Genomic DNA, 18619 nt, shown 5'->3' on the forward strand with positions numbered 1-18619 from the left:
GGGAAGGAAGGAGCGGCCCAATGTCAGCATCGGAGACATGAACCACCACCGAAGGTCTCAGCGCGTCGGGGCAGGGAGATGGATGAGTCGATCCAGGGAGGTCCCAAATGGTCAGCATGTGCTGCTGAAGAGCCCTGGTATGGAACTGCTCGTAGGGCACCGCTTCGAAGGAAGAGACCATGTAGCCCCGAGCCCTTATGCACTGGCGAATGGGAAGAGGCTGAGGCTGCAACAAGGAGAGGATCTGACGATGGAGAGTGGAGAGTTTGTCCGGGGGCAAGAATATCTTTGCCCGATCGGTGTAGAACAGCATGCCCAGAAATATCAGCTGTCGAGATGGGTGAAGACATGACTCACGGTGTCCCAGACGATGTGTAGGCTGTCCGCCGTTGTATGGAATGACGGATCCTTGATCAGTAAAAGGTCCAAGTACGAAATTGCCACTATCCCCCTGGCATGAAGCAGAGCCATGACTGAGGCCAGAAGCTTAGTAAAGACCCTGGGAAACATGGAGGTAAGCGTCCTTGATGTCTATTGAGGACAGGTACTCCCCCGGGTCCATGGATGCAATGACCGATCGCAGGAACTCCATCTGGAAATGGCAGAGCTGAAGGAAGCGGTTGAGGGCTTTGAGGTCTAGGATGCCGCAGAAGGGTGAGGATAGCCTGAAAAAAGAAATGTGCGGCAAAAAAAAAAAAAAAAAAAAAAACTAGGGCGGGGGTGGGGACGGGAACTCCAGTTTGTAACCCTCTGAGATGACTTCTCGTACCCAGGCATCTGAGATGTGAGCTAGCCAGAAGACGACTTGGGGGTATAGACCTTGGAGACCTACCTGCAAAGGGGAGGGAGGTCAAGGTCAGTTTAGAAGCATTATCCGCCGCCCAGCGAGATAGCGACAGGGTACAGCGAATAGCCACCAAAAGGGCTGAAGAGCGGGCCAAAAGCCTGGCCGCGTCCAGAGAGGCCTTACAGAAGAGCTGGCGTGGGAAAGTTGCTGTGCAATATCCTAAAGTTCCTCCGAGGAGTCCCCCGAGGCTAGGCCCTGATGTAGCTTGATTGCCCACTCGGTCATAGCCTTGCTGACCCATGTAGATGCAAAAATCGGGCGTAGGGCAGTGCCAGTTGCTTCAAAGGCAAATTTGGCAAAAGATTCCAATTTCTTATCCCTAGAGTCCGAGAAGGAAGCCCCATCCGCCATAGGCAAGGTGGTATTCTTAGCCAGGTGGGTAAAAACAGGAGAGGAGGACCACTTCTTTGTCAAATCCTCTAAAAAGGGATATAAGACGTCTAAGCGTTTCGGCAAAGCAAAACGCCTGTCAGGGGAGTTCCATTCCTTGGAAAGGGAGGAATCAAACTGCGGGTCGTTAGGGAAAACTTTTGGCGAGCGACAGGATCTTAGGGTCCTCAACCTGTAAGATTCTATAACCGCTGCAATGAGATTGTCTACCATAGCGGACAGTTTGGAAGACTGTTCCTCCGGTGAGACTAAGTCAGCGTCTGACAACTTATCTTCAGAAGACGCCTCTTCTAATGAGGACGCATCGAAGCGAGACTCCCTGGGAGGCGGCAGAGAGATGGAGGAAACGGGGGACGGAGACAGCCTTGGAGGTGCCCTGGCCCGTTTTGCAGGGAGTAGCAGATGGGTCCCCAGAGTCTGACTGGTCAGAGGGTGGTCGCGCGACCAAACGCCCCAGCATTTCCACAATGGCCCTGTTGGACTGGGGGAGGTGTCTGCGACAGAAAGAAGTTTGGCAAGCACAGAGGGCTACCGTTCACCCCGCCGCCCCCCACGCACACAGAAGAGACCACCACACAGTTGTTAACCCTTTCCCTGCCTGGGGGGACAAGGCTTTGAGGGGGTCATCCACAGCAAGTAACCTGAGAAGGGGGAGAGAGGGTTGGAGCCAGGAATACTTACCCATCTGGCGTGTTCTGTTCCCCTGGTTCCAGCGGGTTACTACCTTTGGTGTTCAGCCCCCTGGGAGGGCTGCTACACCAGAAACTGAGGGGACTTGTCGTGGGCGGCCATGGTGACCCGAAGGCTGGCGGGATGCAGAGGCTTTAGGAACCTCTACTCCTCCTCGTCTTCTGGAGACCAGGAAGGAGCAGTGGGCTTGGGGACCCCTGGTCTCCCGTCTCCTGGGTGGGAGTGCAGGCAGCTAGGACTGCCTATAATCCCGCTAGAAGAAAAAAAATCAATCTGCAGACCTGCAAAGCAGGGAGGTCTGCCTCCTACGGACACTAAGCTAAAACTGTTGGGAGACTACGGCGCTCCGGTGAGTACCAAGGCCTCTTCACAGCTTACCAAGCACAGCACTACACATTGTTTACATTCACTTTAATAGGGCTGAGCTGCACTGAGGGCCGTGGCTTTCTCAAACAGCTGATCGGCAGGGATCCCACATGTCGGATCTCCACTGATCAGATACAGAGGATGGGTCATCAGTATAAAAAAAAAAAAGTTGGAAAACCCCTTTAACATCAGTAGATCAATTCACATGAGCTTCCCCCCCCTCATACAGACCATTGGTCTGTGCTGAGAAAATTGCAGCATCCAGCTCTCATTGAGGCCTCATGCACACGAACATGTTTCCATGTCTGTTCCTTTTTTTGCGGATAGGATGCGGTCTGCATTAATTTCAATAGGTCCACGTGTGCTGTCCACATGCGTATGTTCATTCCGTAGCCCCGCAAAAAATATAGAGCATGTCCTATTCTTGTCCATTTTGCAGACAAGGACAGGCATTGTTCCAATGGATCCACAAAAAAAACAAAAACAAAACACGGATGCCGAACGGACATCTGTATTTTATTGCAGACCGCAAAACAGATACGGTCATGTTAATGTAGCTTTATCCTCTCATTCCTCTTCATAAAGGATCAGGCACACAAACTTATGTATTTCGCAGTCTGCAAAAAAATACGGATGACGTCCGTGTGCATTCTGTATTTTGCAGAACGGAGCAGCTGGCCCATAATAGAACAGACCTATCCTTGTCCGTAATGTGGACAATAATAGTACATGTTCTATTATGTTGCGGAACGGACATACGAGAACAGAATGAAAAAGGTATTGCATACGGTCCGCAAAAATAATAATAATAATTGAATAGACACTGAAACAAAATACATTTGTGTGCATGAGCTCTAACTCTTCCTAACAGATTTGCTTTCCTGCCTTCTACACAGCACAAGAACACGGGGCTGACAGCTCCCAGCCGGTGCCAGCCACAGCTCCGCCAGGTAGCAGGGTTAAATGTCTGCACCATTGTGTTTATGTACGGTACAGACTGCCCGGCACGGACAATGCCTGCCCAGGTGGGAAAATATAGACTTCAGTCTTCATAGCCCTGGCGGAAAGAGGCGCTGTGAATGCCTCTCCCTGTATGGCAAGTCTACATATCCATAGATATTTAGCCCCCACCCTCCTAGAAAACTGCAAACCTCTATGAACCCACACCTATTATTTTTAGCCATTCATAAATTAGACTTGCATGGGCGTCAGGTGCACAGGCATTAAAGGGGTCATCAAATGCTAAAATAGTGGCCCAGACCTGCCCGATCCAGGTGAGGGTGATGCTTACCTGATCCCCACTGCTGGATCTGGTCTCTTGTGCTCCTGGTCCAGTAGTTCCAGCTCCAACGTGTGTGGCAGGGATCAGGTAAGCATCACGGGCCAGTCTGGGTCACCATTTTAGTATTTGATAACCCTTTAAAGGGGTTTTCCAGGAGTAAGATATTGGTGGCCTATCCTTAGAATATCTGACACCCAGGAAGCCCCTACAATCAGCTGTTTGGAGAAGCTACAGTGCTTGCTATTGCAGCTCAATCTCTTTCACTTCAATGGGACCGAGCAGCGCCTATGCCATATGATCGATTGTGACGTCACTGACCTAGAAAGAGGCCACAGCGCTCACCTAACTCTTCTACCACAACCCTATTCTATTTCAGCACCTTTAATAAAAAATTTCTGTACTTGTATAATTATGCCAGTCATAAAAGGTTTAAAAGGCAATGTCCACCATCACCACCAATCCCTGCCCCCACAAAATGCATCTAAAACGCAAAATGATGCAAATAGTTAAAGGCTATTTTGTGTAGCAAACCTATAGGAACTAACTACAGATCCAGACAACACAGGGTTTGCTTGTAGTCTGTTACCACGGAGACAGAGAGGTCTGCATAAGATCTGTAGACATGAAATGATGGGAGATCTATACTTATAATTAAGAGGTTGTCTGTGCTTTTTATATTGATCACCTATCCTCAGGGGGTCCGACACCACCCACTGCGTGCGCCGTCTTCTCATACAGCTTATCAGGGGGGGTGCCGGTGTCGTACCCCCGCCGATCTGATACTGATGACCTATCCTGAGGAAAGGTCATCAATATAAAAAGCCTGGACAACCCCTTTAAGAATGCATCTAAATAAAAAACAAAACATTGCCCTGTCGTGCTTTATGACCACCCTGCGGAATCGTCAAAGGTATAGAATGGGACTGCGGCACTCGCCTATCTTTGACAGTCCCATAGAGCGAACGCCTCTCCTTTCGAACAGGGGACACAGGACTCCCATTCCAGTGACTGGTGGGAGTCACAGTGGCCAGACCCCCCACTAATGAGACCATCACCAGCTATCCTGCAGGCAGGTGATAAGTTGTCACTCGGACAATTCCTTTAAGTATCACTCTTTACTAGAGTCATTTTATTAATGAAGCAGGTAGCTCAGGATGTACAGCCCTGCTTAAAAAAAAATATATATATATATATATAAAAAAATAAAAAATAGCCCGCTGCAGCCATGGCTGGACGTGAGATTACACCAGGTAACCCGATTACCCCCAGTCTCTGTATATTTGGGTGCGCTCGTTTCCTAAGGTTCATGCGAGCTCTTTGGCCCGGCTCCATGTCATTACAGTTGGCTCTGCAGACTAACCTTTCAGGCGAGGATATGGTAGAATAGTTTCAATATCTGGATTTTTACAGGGGTTACCTAAAGTTTCCATTTGCTGGGGGAATGGCACATTCAAGTCCCCGGCCAGCAACAATAAATGGACTGTGCTGAGCCTCGACCAAGACATTAAATCTTCATTCTCAGAATTCACTCCCAGCATTAACAAATGATATGAATAAGCAGCTCTTTGCAGGGGCTGGTAATGAAACCACGGCTCTGCTTCTATGAAGCTCATTTAAGCTGTTTACATTTCCCCAGTAAATGACTCTTTCCCTCTTAAATCCCTCGTAATATTCCAGAGGAGGCAGATGGAAGGGGCTGATAAGAGGAGGCCGGGCCGCGGCGGGACATTACTGACGATTACCTTTAATTTGCCAGGCTGCTTTTCAACATTTGAATTTTCTGCTGGAGATTTAGATTACAATCGCTGATGGGGTGCGCCCGATCTGCCCGAAGCGGTCCTCGCCAATAGGGCCGTGTGCACAGGGGGCTTTCACTGCAGCAAAATGTTTGACTAATTAAAAGGGTTGGCCCCATACAGGACATGATCACTGATGAGGTCCCCAACCACTGTTACCACCACCAGATCCCTGTGTGAATGGACAGTAATGTGCGTACGTGACCGCCGCTTCATTCACTTCTATGGGACTGCAGAGTACAGCACTCGGCGTCGGTCACATATGTGCATTACTGCTCCAATCACATGGGACCTGGGGACCCCCGTTCTTGTGGTCTGTAGATGGATGATAAAAGCTGTTCATGATCCAATTATAAAAATAGGCAGCAAAAAATACATTAAAAACGCAGCAAAAGAAGCAGAAACAGCAAGTGTAAATAGAGCCTTAGAAACACGACCGCCTCCCAGCTTATAGCAAAGCCGGCCATGCCAAGATAACTGCCAGGGGAAGACAGTCAACGGCTCTTCCTCCTGACCCAACCTTACATAGCCCAAGTATGCCAGTACGTCCTCACGCGCTCATGCTGGGAGTGCGCCGTGGGGTCATCAGGCTCAGCGCAGCTCCTTTTTAATCAAGAGGAGCAACTGCTTCTGCACAAGTGGATGAGGGGAGTATTTTATTTATTTATTTTTTGTTAAAGCAAAACATTACATCTGGGGGCCACTATGGGAGACATTATTAATGCTGGGGGCCACTATGGGGAACATTATGTGTACTGAGGGCACTGCAGGGGTTGGGAGATATATATATATATATATATATATTCCGTTTCTCATGGCCATTAGAAACGGACAGACGGACAGAAAACGGATGCACAAATGGTTGAAAAATAGCCATGAAAAACTGACTGCATCTATTTTATTTTTCCGCGTCGCTGTGTGCATGTAGCCTAAGCGTGCAGAGACTAAAGAACCAACAATGGACAGAAATCACATTACATCTACCAGTCAACAGGTTCTCAGTAATTCATTGCTAGAACCAGGGTGGTCTGTGCGGAGTTTAAAGTTGACCACACAGACCCCCCGCCCATTAGTCTATAGGAGATCTAGGTGCCCTGCACGCCCAGCAGCCCCCACACCTCACATACCCAGGGCAGCTGCCATCTTCTCCTTCATCACTAGATGTGTAAACAAGAGGGGGCACAGGACACCAATCTAGTGATGATGGGAGGCCCACCGGTCGGAACCCCCTTTTAAAGTTTATGCCAAATCGGATATGAACGTTTACTACAGTGAAGAGATTCATACAGATCAATTTCTTCACCAAACCGTTCTTCAGCAGCGAGGGGGGTGTTCCCACTGCTCAAGAGGCCTCCTCTTAATTGACGGGGCCTGACATTTTGCCAGTCCCTGGCGCCCGGCAGTGCAGTGGCACATGCCCAGTCACTGCTCTGGCGGCAGCAGCAGCGGAGCCTCTGACAGGGCCAGGCGAGATGAACTCACTTTTCTCTATCCTTTTAATAGTTTATTGATCCAGAAATGGCTACATTTAACCCAACAGTGACTGACCACAATGCTTTATGTACATTCAGAGGAACCAACAACTTAAATACGTGCAGGCTTACCAACACCCTGAAGAAGTACAGGTACTCGGCGGCTCCGGAGTAGTTGCCGCATTCGTACTGGAACTTGGCGTATCGGTAGAGCGTGTCCAGGTACTCCTGTCTGAACTGAAGAGAGGGGGTTTAAATACTGACACGGCAAAAGGTCTCCCTCCTACAACACCAAAAAATAGACAAAGGTATATTCCTTACCCCATGTTTTTCAGCAAGGTGGTCAAAAAGCATCCGTCCATCCCTGAAAAGTAAAACAAATAAAAAGGCAGTTTAGTCAGAAGTAACGAATTTGTAAATATCAAATAGTTAGGCAAAGCCTTCACTTTATGACTGGTGCGGGTCTGACTTTTAGAACGGCCGCGGATCCAGAAAATGAGCCTTTAGCCTTTCCCTGCACAGCGCTGCCACTGGAGAACTGCTGCGAGTGAAGGCGGCCATGCCGCTAGTTCCCTGCATTGCGCGGTGGCCGGAGGTGCTGATATAGAGGGAAAGACTGGAGGGGCTGTGGGAGGTAGAGATCGGACCCCCACCAAACTGATGGCATATTCTAGTCATGTGTCACAGGAATACCCCTTTAATACTTGCACTTTCATAACTCCTACTACTATACCGTAAGTGATGGTTGAATGCTACTCCTAACAATGTTTTCTGCTGCGAGGGATATGTTTGAGACATTAGAGATTAGTCACTTAAAGGGGTGTTCAACACCGGTCCAGATTAACTAAAAGTAACGCAGGCGCCATTTCCTGGCAATCACTTCCGCATTTTGGGCTTATCAGAGGGATCAGCAAATCATTTTGGCCAGGATCACATTTGTATCCGGCTCTCGAGTCGGGGATCCATTAGGGATCTTTCATACGAACGATGGTGAACAGACTGAATCTTGACCCGCTCACTTCAGTGGGTCTGTGCACATGAGCGCTGTATATCACCGATATTGTAGCACGTTCTGTATTGAGGTTTTTCGCGCGGCTCTGGCTCCATCCAAGAGAATGGCGCTTGCGTGAAAAATGAAAAGCTTCCAGATGCAATGTGTTTTTCACTAATGGTTTCTAGGAGATGTAGACTGGTATTCTTTCGTTTTTCTTCAGGCGTGTAAAAAACACATCCAGCCCAGATACAATACGGACAGAAAAAACACACAACACAATTGGAGCCAAAACTGATTGAACTTGCAAAACCATAAAAAAAATAAAAAAAATTTGCTTTTTCTGATTGAGTATCCAAGCATTTACTAAAACGGACATGTCCGAAAACCCACAAATGCAACTTTTCCTAATGTCCATTACCAGAAGGATTCTTCATTCATCCTACAAGAGACACTATTGTGCTGCATCGGTCGGTGCATCCACCATGCTGCATCGAATGCCACCCCTCCCTGTGAGCACAGCGCCCTTACATCTACAGCGTGAACCCATATGCCAAGTCCTAAAAACAAAACTTCATTAGACGTGACCCCCCTCCCATCTGCTCACATGGTCTCCATTGCCTTCTCAGAGCCAACTTGTGAATTCCTTTCGGTTTGCTCACCTGGGATTTCCCGCCATCCCTGATTAACTTTAGCAAGCACTAAAAGCCTGCAATCTCATTAGCGGACTTTACAAGGTGACGTCCAGCAGCTCTTACGGTTTTCAAGGAGATCTCGATGCCTCGGAGAAGATGACTTGCACTTTGTAATACACTTCCCTGCAGCAGGGCCACCACTTACCGTCCTTACAGTAATTCTCACAGTTAGGACTCTTTCACACGTGCGGGTAATTCGCTGCGTGAAAGACAGCCAAGCCCCGCACCGGACAGCAGAGACACGGAGAAGTAACATGACTGACAATGCTCCGTGCCTCTCTGATCAGTGAGATAAAGTGGTCACTGTGATTTTGTAGTAAAAAGATCACAGAGAGGCAAAGAGCATTGTCAGTCATGTTACTGCTCCGTGTCTCTGCGGTCCGGAGCGGGGCTTGGCTCTCTTTCCGCTCTTGTGAAAGAGCCCTTAGGCTAAACTATGCCAGCAGCACAGCATGAAAAAGCCGGGTTCTACCAAGACTTCTCCACAAGTATTCTAGATATTCCCTAAATACGACCAAACTGCATATAGCCTCCCAGTACCTGAAACTACTGGTCCAGGAAAATATGGGGTCCTGGTGACTGCGCTGATGTATAGAATCATATGGACCGTACTGTGTGACCTGCACCTATCGGACGTTTATGGGATATAGTGTCGATGTGCCATAAATGTCCATATGGGAAGAACACTTTCAAACCCATCGGTCACATGACCTAGGCGCAGCTCAGCCCCATAGAAGTGAATGGGGCTGAGCTGCAATACCAAGCACGGCCACTATACAACGTACGGAGCTGTGCTAGGCGATCTGTGAGGAGGCTGCGGCGCTACTGCAACGGCCGATACCTTCTGAAATGGCTGATTGGCAGTGGTACCGGGTGTCAGATTCCCACCGATCAGATACTGATGTCCTATCCAGGGGATAGGTCATCAGTATAAAACACTTAGAAAACCCCTTTAATTGTATATTGCTAGGACAGGCAATCCAGCTGTTCTAAATCTACAACTCCCAGAATCCTGTTTTGACTTCCATGGGAGTTACAAGAACAGCCAAGTACGTGCGCATGCTGGGAGTTGTAGTTTCACAGCAGCTGGAGTGCTGAAGGTTGCTGATCCGTGTGCTAGGATGTGACATCAATGTCAGATAGGAGCTGGTCTCAGAGATGGAACCCGCATCTATCTCCAGAACGGGGCACAGTGTGCTCTCCGTTAACTGCTATAGACGAGCGAACACACCATGGATACACGGCCACCTCTCCACTCACCGCTATGGGACTGCCGGATATAGCACAGCCAGTGGTCAGCTATTTCCAGAGCTCCCTTACTTGAGAATAGAGGGTGGCTGTGCAGCCATGCATACATACATCAGGGTGTCCTGTTCTGGACACTGATGACCATGTATGAGATGGGAATATTCTGAATACTAGAATGGGTGATGTATAGAAACTTAGCGTCTTGTCTTCCTCTAACATTATGTATAATACAGGAGAACCATTCCAACTGCCTGGAGAAGAGAGAACCTTTAATTGCAGTAAGGAAGGGGGAGGGGGGGGGGGGGGGGGCAATAATGAAGTGTATGTGGTCTGCACATTGCACAATGTCTACAACACCCCGTGTTATTAAGCCGCTGAATGCTGCAGGCTCTGGACCATGAAAGGCAGACAATCTCCTATAACCTTTAATAATTGTCACTTCAGAAATACCAACATTTGGAGGCAATTACACAGAAGGGACAACTTCCTCATCCTCATTATTAGTGACTACAAACTACTTGGAGGATGATGATCAATGCACTGTTCAGTATCAGCACTGCAGGTGGAGGAGAACAGATGGAAAACGTACAGGAGGTAACCCTGGAATCTGTATAATGGAGTATCCTAAAGCTTTAGGAATCATGCACATGAGCTTACGACGGGTCCATGTTGCCAGCACCTGTAAGAGGATGTCCGTGCATGTGGTGGAATAGAATTATTCTAGGATCACATGTGCAGTATAGGAACTCAATCAATGGGCAATCATTTTATAATAATTTTAATAACCAATTCACTGTAGTAAAACAGTAACACTGGGGCTTTTATTACTATTATGCAAGTAATCAGGCTACTTCGATGGAACGTAGACCATATTTGGTGGAATACAACTTCTGAAATTTCTGACATTCTCAAATTCCTGCAAGTAAATATGTAAGGTACGATGCATTTAAAGGGGTTATCCAGCAAATGATAATAATGACCAATCCCGAGGATAAGTTATTATCAGAGCAGCTGTTACGGGGAGCGGCCACGCTCAACGGACCGCTGGGGAGCGTAGCCGGCACCCAGCAGCTCTACAAGCACAGCGCCGTACATTGTATAGTGGCTGTGCTTGGTATTGCATCTCATCCCCATTCACTTCAATGGGGCAGAGGTGCAAGTAGGCCAGGTAACCAATGTACAGCGATGTCACATGGCCTAGGAAGAGGTTGTGGCGCGCATGAATTTGCCCTCAGAAAAAGTTAGAAAAGCTATAAGTGTATGTCCTGGAAATGCAGAGAATTGTGTGCAAGTCTAAATGGGACTAAAAGAAACATGCAAGAAGCCGCAGATGAGAAGATAAGCTCACGGGTGCCAAAACGCAGGACCAGAGTGTAGCATCAGGGGAGAACGGATCATCCATCACCACTAGGACACCCTGCTTATCACTGTATAAGGACAGGAGAGGTGAGGACTGATTATATATCACTCCAACGGTGCCCCACGGACTGTATTTCAGTAAAGTCAGGTCTCAGTCTTTCTGCCAGACAAAATATTGCTGCATGTAGCGGTAGTAGCTATATTTTGTCCTGCTTCGTTTTTGCTGGAATCTCCTAATAGCACCTCCGTTACAGATGTGAGCAAAGCCTTACGCGATTCCACATAGTGTCTATGGACTAACTGTGTACAATCCCAATTACGGCGGCCACACAAGGCCCATTTACATTCCGAAGCTACACAATTGAAACCAGACATTCACATTCTTAGGGCTTGTTCACACGACCGTGTGAAGCCCATGCCCGTGCTGCAGTCCGCAATGCACAGGCACCCGCGATCCGTCCGTTCCGCAAAAAGATAGAACTTGCTCTATCTTTTTGCAGTGCGGAGGCACGCAACAGAGCCTCAGAAAGCACTCCGTAGTGCTTCTATAGTGTTCCATTCCGTGCTTCCGTTCTACATCTCCGGTTTTGCGGATCCATTGCAGAATGCACACGGTACGGTGACAGTGTATTGCGGCTAGGGCTAGCACTAAAAGACTGCCTATTAGTTCTGGTGACGTCACAGGGCTTACTGCTAGGCATACACATACAGAGACCCTGTACGTCACCGGCTAAAGAGAAAGCCCTTGCCCAATGCAGCACATTCATGCTGAATGAGTAAAGAAGGGGTTATGTCCAGGTTCACCTCTGCACCCGGACAACCCCCTTTAAAGGGATTGTCTCATCTTGGACATCCTAGCAATATGCCCCCAGCGTCCGATAGGTGCAGGTCCCACCTCTGGGAGCCGCAACTATCCTCAGAACGGAGCCTGCAACGTGACGGGCGACTGTGCATATGAGGCCACCCTCCATTCAATTCTATAGGAGTGCCGAATATACCCAAAATAAATGGAAGCGCACCACACACTTCTTGCGGAAATAGCCGAGCCAGTGATCAGCTATTTTCAGCACTCTCACAGAAATGAGCGGATGGCAGCGATATGCCCTCATTGTCCAAGATGAGACAAGCCCTTTAAAAGACTGCACGGACAGGCATATATTATAGTAACCGCTAACGGAAGAATTTTCTAAATGTTTCACTCCAAGAAATGTAGGAAAGCAATGGAGTTACTTACCTAGTCGACTGCATCTGTCGAGTTGTTTCAGGATCTTCAAACATCTTCACGATCGGTTCCGTCTCTGCTTGAAGCTGTTTCAGTTGTGCGACAACCGTGGTCCTTTTCTCTCTTAGAGCTGCAAATAAACAGCCGCATTAGACACGTTCTCAAAGCACGAGATCGCCGAAAGCAAGGAGGACATAGCAGAGTATACTGAGACATGACCAGAGATCTTTAGGGCACATTCACACATCACTGTTAAATTCTGAGGATGTGCAAAAAATAATAAAAATATTAAATTTGGATAAAACCTGAAATGTGAATACATGACACCTTTAGATTCATTAAGATGGAGACCAGGTGACCAGATTCCTTTGGACTACCTGCAGCTCATTCTTTCCCTTGCCACCTGCCATCGAGTGTGTCGGGACACTTCCAGCTCAGCCAATCTTTATGTATTGTGTACGGCAAGCATGTCAAACTCAAAGGCTAACATGGGCCAAAAAAAACGAAATTTAAGTTTGTGTGCCGCATAAAAAAAATAAATAAAAAAAATCGTACATTTTCATAGAACAACATTGTTGTTTCATGACTGCTGACCCCCAACATCCCGTTGCCCAATAACACAAGTGAGACCTATATACATATATATACAAATATTAAACTTCACTATAAGACACACCTAGGTTTTTGAGGAGGAAAATAAGAAAAAAATATTTTTAACCAAAAGTTGTGCTTTTGGTGGGCTTTGAATTAATGGGGGCCTGTGGGTGACGCACTGTCATGTGGGGGGCCTGTGGGTGACGCACTGTCATGTGGGGGGCCTGTGGGTGACGCACTGTCATGTGGGGGGCCTGTGGGTGACGCACTGTCATGTGGGGGGCCTGTGGGTGACGCACTGTCATGTGGGGGGCCTGTGGGTGACGCACTGTCATGTGGGGGGCCTGTGGGTGACGCACTGTCATGTGGGGGGCCTGTGGGTGACGCACTGTCATGTGGGGGGCCTGTGGGTGACGCACTGTCATGTGGGGGGCCTGTGGGTGACGCACTGTCATGTGGGGGGCCTGTGGGTGACGCACTGTCATGTGGGGGGCCTGTGGGTGACGCACTGTCATGTGGGGGGCCTGTGGGTGACGCACTGTCATGTGGGGGGCCTGTGGGTGACGCACTGTCATGTGGGGGGCCTGTGGGTGACGCACTGTCATGTGGGGGGCCTGTGGGTGACGCACTGTCATGTGGGGGGCCTGTGGGTGACGCACTGTCATGTGGGGGGCCTGTGGGTGACGCACTGTCATGTGGGGGGCCTGTGGGTGACGCACTGTCATGTGGGGGGCCTGTGGGTGACGCACTGTCATGTGGGGGGCCTGTGGGTGACGCACTGTCATGTGGGGGGCCTGTGGGTGACGCACTGTCATGTGGGGGGCCTGTGGGTGACGCACTGTCATGTGGGGGGCCTGTGGGTGACGCACTGTCATGTGGGGGACCTGTGGGTGACGCACTGTCATGTGGGGGACCTGTGGGTGACGCACTGTCATGTGGGGGACCTGTGGGTGACGCACTGTCATGTGGGGGACCTGTGGGTGACGCACTGTCATGTGGGGGACCTGTGGGTGACGCACTGTCATGTGGGGGACCTGTGGGTGACGCACTGTCATGTGGGGGACCTGTGGGTGACGCACTGTCATGTGGGGGACCTGTGGGTGACGCACTGTCATGTGGGGGACCTGTGGGTGACGCACTGTCATGTGGGGGACCTGTGGGTGACGCACTGTCATGTGGGGGACCTGTGGGTGACGCACTGTCATGTGGGGGACCTGTGGGTGACGCACTGTCATGTGGGGGACCTGTGGGTGACGCACTGTCATGTGGGGGACCTGTGGGTGACGCACTGTCATGTGGGGGACCTGTGGGTGACGCACTGTCATGTGGGGGACCTGTGGGTGACGCACTGTCATGTGGGGGACCTGTGGGTGACGCACTGTCATGTGGGGGACCTGTGGGTGACGCACTGTCATGTGGGGGACCTGTGGGTGACGCACTGTCATGTGGGGGACCTGTGGGTGACGCACTGTCATGTGGGGGACCTGTGGGTGACGCACTGTCATGTGGGGGACCTGTGGGTGACGCACTGTCATGTGGGGGACCTGTGGGTGACGCACTGTCATGTGGGGGACCTGTGGGTGACGCACTGTCATGTGGGGGACCTGTGGGTGACGCACTGTCATGTGGGGGACCTGTGGGTGACGCACTGTCATGTGGGGGACCTGTGGGTGACGCACTGTCATGTGGGGGACCTGTGGGTGACGCACTGTCATGTGGGGGACCTGTGGGTGACGCACTGTCATGTGGGGGACCTGTGGGTGACGCACTGTCATGTGGGGGACCTGTGGGTGACGCACTGTCATGTGGGGGACCTGTGGGTGACGCACTGTCATGTGGGGGACCTGTGGGTGACGCACTGTCATGTGGGGGACCTGTGGGTGACGCACTGTCATGTGGGGGACCTGTGGGTGACGCACTGTCATGTGGGGGACCTGTGGGTGACGCACTGTCATGTGGGGGACCTGTGGGTGACGCACTGTCATGTGGGGGACCTGTGGGTGACGCACTGTCATGTGGGGGACCTGTGGGTGACGCACTGTCATGTGGGGGACCTGTGGGTGACGCACTGTCATGTGGGGGACCTGTGGGTGACGCACTGTCATGTGGGGGACCTGTGGGTGACGCACTGTCATGTGGGGGACCTGTGGGTGACGCACTGTCATGTGGGGGACCTGTGGGTGACGCACTGTCATGTGGGGGACCTGTGGGTGACGCACTGTCATGTGGGGGACCTGTGGGTGACGCACTGTCATGTGGGGGACCTGTGGGTGACGCACTGTCATGTGGGGGACCTGTGGGTGACGCACTGTCATGTGGGGGACCTGTGGGTGACGCACTGTCATGTGGGGGACCTGTGGGTGACGCACTGTCATGTGGGGGACCTGTGGGTGACGCACTGTCATGTGGGGGACCTGTGGGTGACGCACTGTCATGTGGGGGACCTGTGGGTGACGCACTGTCATGTGGGGGACCTGTGGGTGACGCACTGTCATGTGGGGGACCTGTGGATGGCACTGCTATGGGGGATCTGTGGATGGCACTGCTATGGGGTGGGATATCTGTGGATGGCACTGCTATGGGGTGGGATATCTGTGGATGGTACTGCTATGGGGTGGGATATCTGTGGATGGTACTGCTATGGGGTGGGATATCTGTGGATGGTACTGCTATGGGGTGGGATATCTGTGGATGGTACTGCTATGGGGTGGGATATCTGTGGATGGTACTGCTATGGGGTGGGATATCTGTGGATGGTACTGCTATGGGGTGGGATATCTGTGGATGGCATTGTTATGAGGTGGGATATCTGTGGATGGTACTGCTATGGGGTGGGATATCTGTGGATGGTACTGCTATGGGGTGGGATATCTGTGGATGGTACTGCTATGGGGTGGGATATCTGTGGATGGCATTGTTATGAGGTGGGATATCTGTGGATGGTACTGCTATGGGGTGGGATATCTGTGGATGGTACTGCTATGGGGTGGGATATCTGTGGATGGCATTGTTATGAGGTGGGGGGATCTGTGGATGGAACTGTTATGGGGGGGGGGGGGGGGGGATCTGTGGATGACACTGCTATATATCATCCACAGATCCCCCTCATAACAGTGTCCCCCAATACACCGGGCCCCGCCGCTCACCGAAGTATTTATAAACGTGAATCCTTATCCTGTTATTAAGTTGAACTAACGCTGCGCTCTCCCATGTTCCCCTGTATCCCCACAGCACTTACTTAAGCTTCCATAGCAGGCAGAGCGGACGGCACCAGTAACTTCACTCACTGACGTCGCGCTCCTGCTCCTCCTGCTTCATTCATAAAGTGGGCGGAGCAGGCGCTCTACGTCAGTGAGTGACGTTACTGGTGCCGTCCGCTCTGCCTGCTATGGAAGCTTAAGTAAGTGCTATGGGGATACAGGGGGATACAGGGGAACATGGGAGAGCGCAGCGTTAGTTCAACTTAATAACAGGATAAGGATTCACGTTTATAAATACTGCGGTGAGCGGCGGGGCCCGGTGTAAGAGTACAGTGACTGCACCGGGCCCCGCCCCTAGTTACGGACTCCAGCCCCTCCTCTCTCCCGGCTGATACATAGCAGTGCATCTTTGCCGGGCCGCAATGGTATTCATTGCGGGCCGCATGTTTGACACCCATGGTGTACGGCCACCTCTTTTTTAAAGCGCCTTATGATGGACATCAGAAGATGACAATAGGAAAAGGCCACATGTCAACATATCAGACACAGATCCATCAGATTCAACCAAGTGAAAAATAGGACACGTGCGCTTCTGCCAATCATTTATTTTTATTGTCCCAAAGAATCACACAAAAAAATTATATGCCCCCATTGTCTGATCGGTGCAGGTCCCACCTCTGGGACCCGCACCTAAATGAGAACGGAGCCCGGAAGTTGTGGAGGGCGCACTGCACATGCACAGCCACCCTCCAGTCATTTCTTTGGGGTCGCCGAAAATAGCCAAGCACTGGCTCGGATATTTCTGCTGGCCCCATAGAAATGAATGGGAGCGGTGGCCGTGCAAGTGCGGTGCTCTCGCATTCACTACTATGCTGCCAGACCTGGGATCCTCCGGCCACCAGCTTCCCCACTCCGTTCTAGGTATAAGTGCGGGTCCCAGAGGTGGGAGCCGCACCTATCAGACAATGGGGGCATATCCTAGCGATATGCCCCCATTGTCTCAGACAGGAATATCCCTTTTAAGGCGGTGTTACACAGCCCAATTTAACAGGCGATTGTCGGGAAAGGAAGCGTTTCCCCATCGCCCGCTTGCTAGTGGAGGAGACAGCCGCTATTACATGCAGCGATCATCTCCTCCGTTTAGGAAGGAGGGATCATTGTCGCTCTCTTCTCTATACTGAATCATTGTTTGCCGGCAGAAGATCGTGATTAGACACCACAAACTGCCGCCTGCAAATTATGACTTTTTTTTAACCTATCAAAAGATTTGGATTGCCTGATTGAGTGTTTGCTCGTTCACCGGGCAATTGGCTGCAGCATTATACTGCCAGATGATCGCCAACGAGCGTTACTATGAACGTTGGCAGGTGTAATACACCCTTTATATAATGCTAGTAGATATATGGTAGGTTCCAGATAAGTAGGGGACAGAACGAGTGCAGGCCCTCACGGCGCCACAGATATTCAAGGTCATATGGGAATACTATGACAACATCACGGAAGATGGACACCTACTGTGTGGAGAAGTGAAGACTTACTGTGTGGGATCTCTTTGTCAGGATAGAGGTTTTTATACACATCCATGGCAAAGTCCACCATGTTGGTGTCACTGAGAAGGTCCAACTTCCCTTGCAGCAGTTCCTTCTCATTGTAAATCTGGAAATATAAAAAAAAAGGAAAGTAACTCATGTAGGGTAACAGGACGAAAGTAGCACATTAAGTGCGACACTACATTTTTGCGACTGTCGCATCACAGTGGTGTGGCGGTACGTCGCGTGTTGCGTTGCGACACCATTGTCAATCATATCAAATGTGGCCATGTAGCTGAACCCTTACACTGACAGATTTTCCGCCGGTAAAGAGCGGCCAGCTATGAGCTAGCGGGTCAATCGGCGCTCACTTAACTTCATTACCCCGGACCAATCATTATCTGTAGGTGAAGGAACGGTCGCTCGCATCCAGTTTACACGGGGAGACGTGCTGCAGGCGTGATGATTTTTAAAGCTCACATAAAAGATGCTCGCTTGTCTGACACATGATCCGTCCACAAGACCACGGACCCGCTCCAATACAGCGCCGTCCTGCAGCTACACTGATGAGGTGCGCACTTTTGCCATTTGCAGCGCCGTCACTGAAGAGGTCTAACCCTGCAGGAGGAGAAGGGAAGGGCACGGGCAGATGTGTGGTGTTGGCGACATGATCTTAAAGAGGGAACAGAAGGAAAGTGCCTTCTTTGAAGGGGTTTTCTGGGTGAAAAACTGTTCTGTAGCAAGATTTAACGGGGTTTTATCAGCGTTTTATACTGATGACTAGGAATGAGCGAATAGACTTCGGATTCGCATAAAACTTTGTTCTAATACTGAACGGAGCAGGTGCTCTGTACAGTATTAGAATGTATTGGCTCAGATGAGCCGAAGTTATTGCTTGGCAAAGTCTGGCGAGACTTCGGGTAATAACGTCATAAATT

The 18619-nt window shown here is 50.2% G+C and overlaps 1 protein-coding gene across 1 annotated transcript in view; it reads right to left on the bottom strand.

The window, feature by feature from the left end:
• EIF3E (eukaryotic translation initiation factor 3 subunit E) overlaps positions 1-18619 on the bottom strand; it is a 51810-nt gene that overhangs the window by 26455 nt on the left and 6736 nt on the right. The window contains exons 2-5 of the mRNA XM_040432117.1: positions 17691-17808; positions 12371-12488; positions 7165-7207; positions 6976-7080 (exon numbers count right to left, since the gene is read on the bottom strand). Of these exons, the coding sequence (XP_040288051.1) occupies positions 6976-7080; positions 7165-7207; positions 12371-12488; positions 17691-17808 (384 nt within the window). The remainder of the gene's footprint in view (positions 1-6975; positions 7081-7164; positions 7208-12370; positions 12489-17690; positions 17809-18619) is intronic.

The sequence above is a fragment of the Bufo bufo genome, chromosome 5 (assembly GCF_905171765.1).
Source record: "Bufo bufo chromosome 5, aBufBuf1.1, whole genome shotgun sequence".
NCBI lineage: Eukaryota > Metazoa > Chordata > Amphibia > Anura > Bufonidae > Bufo > Bufo bufo.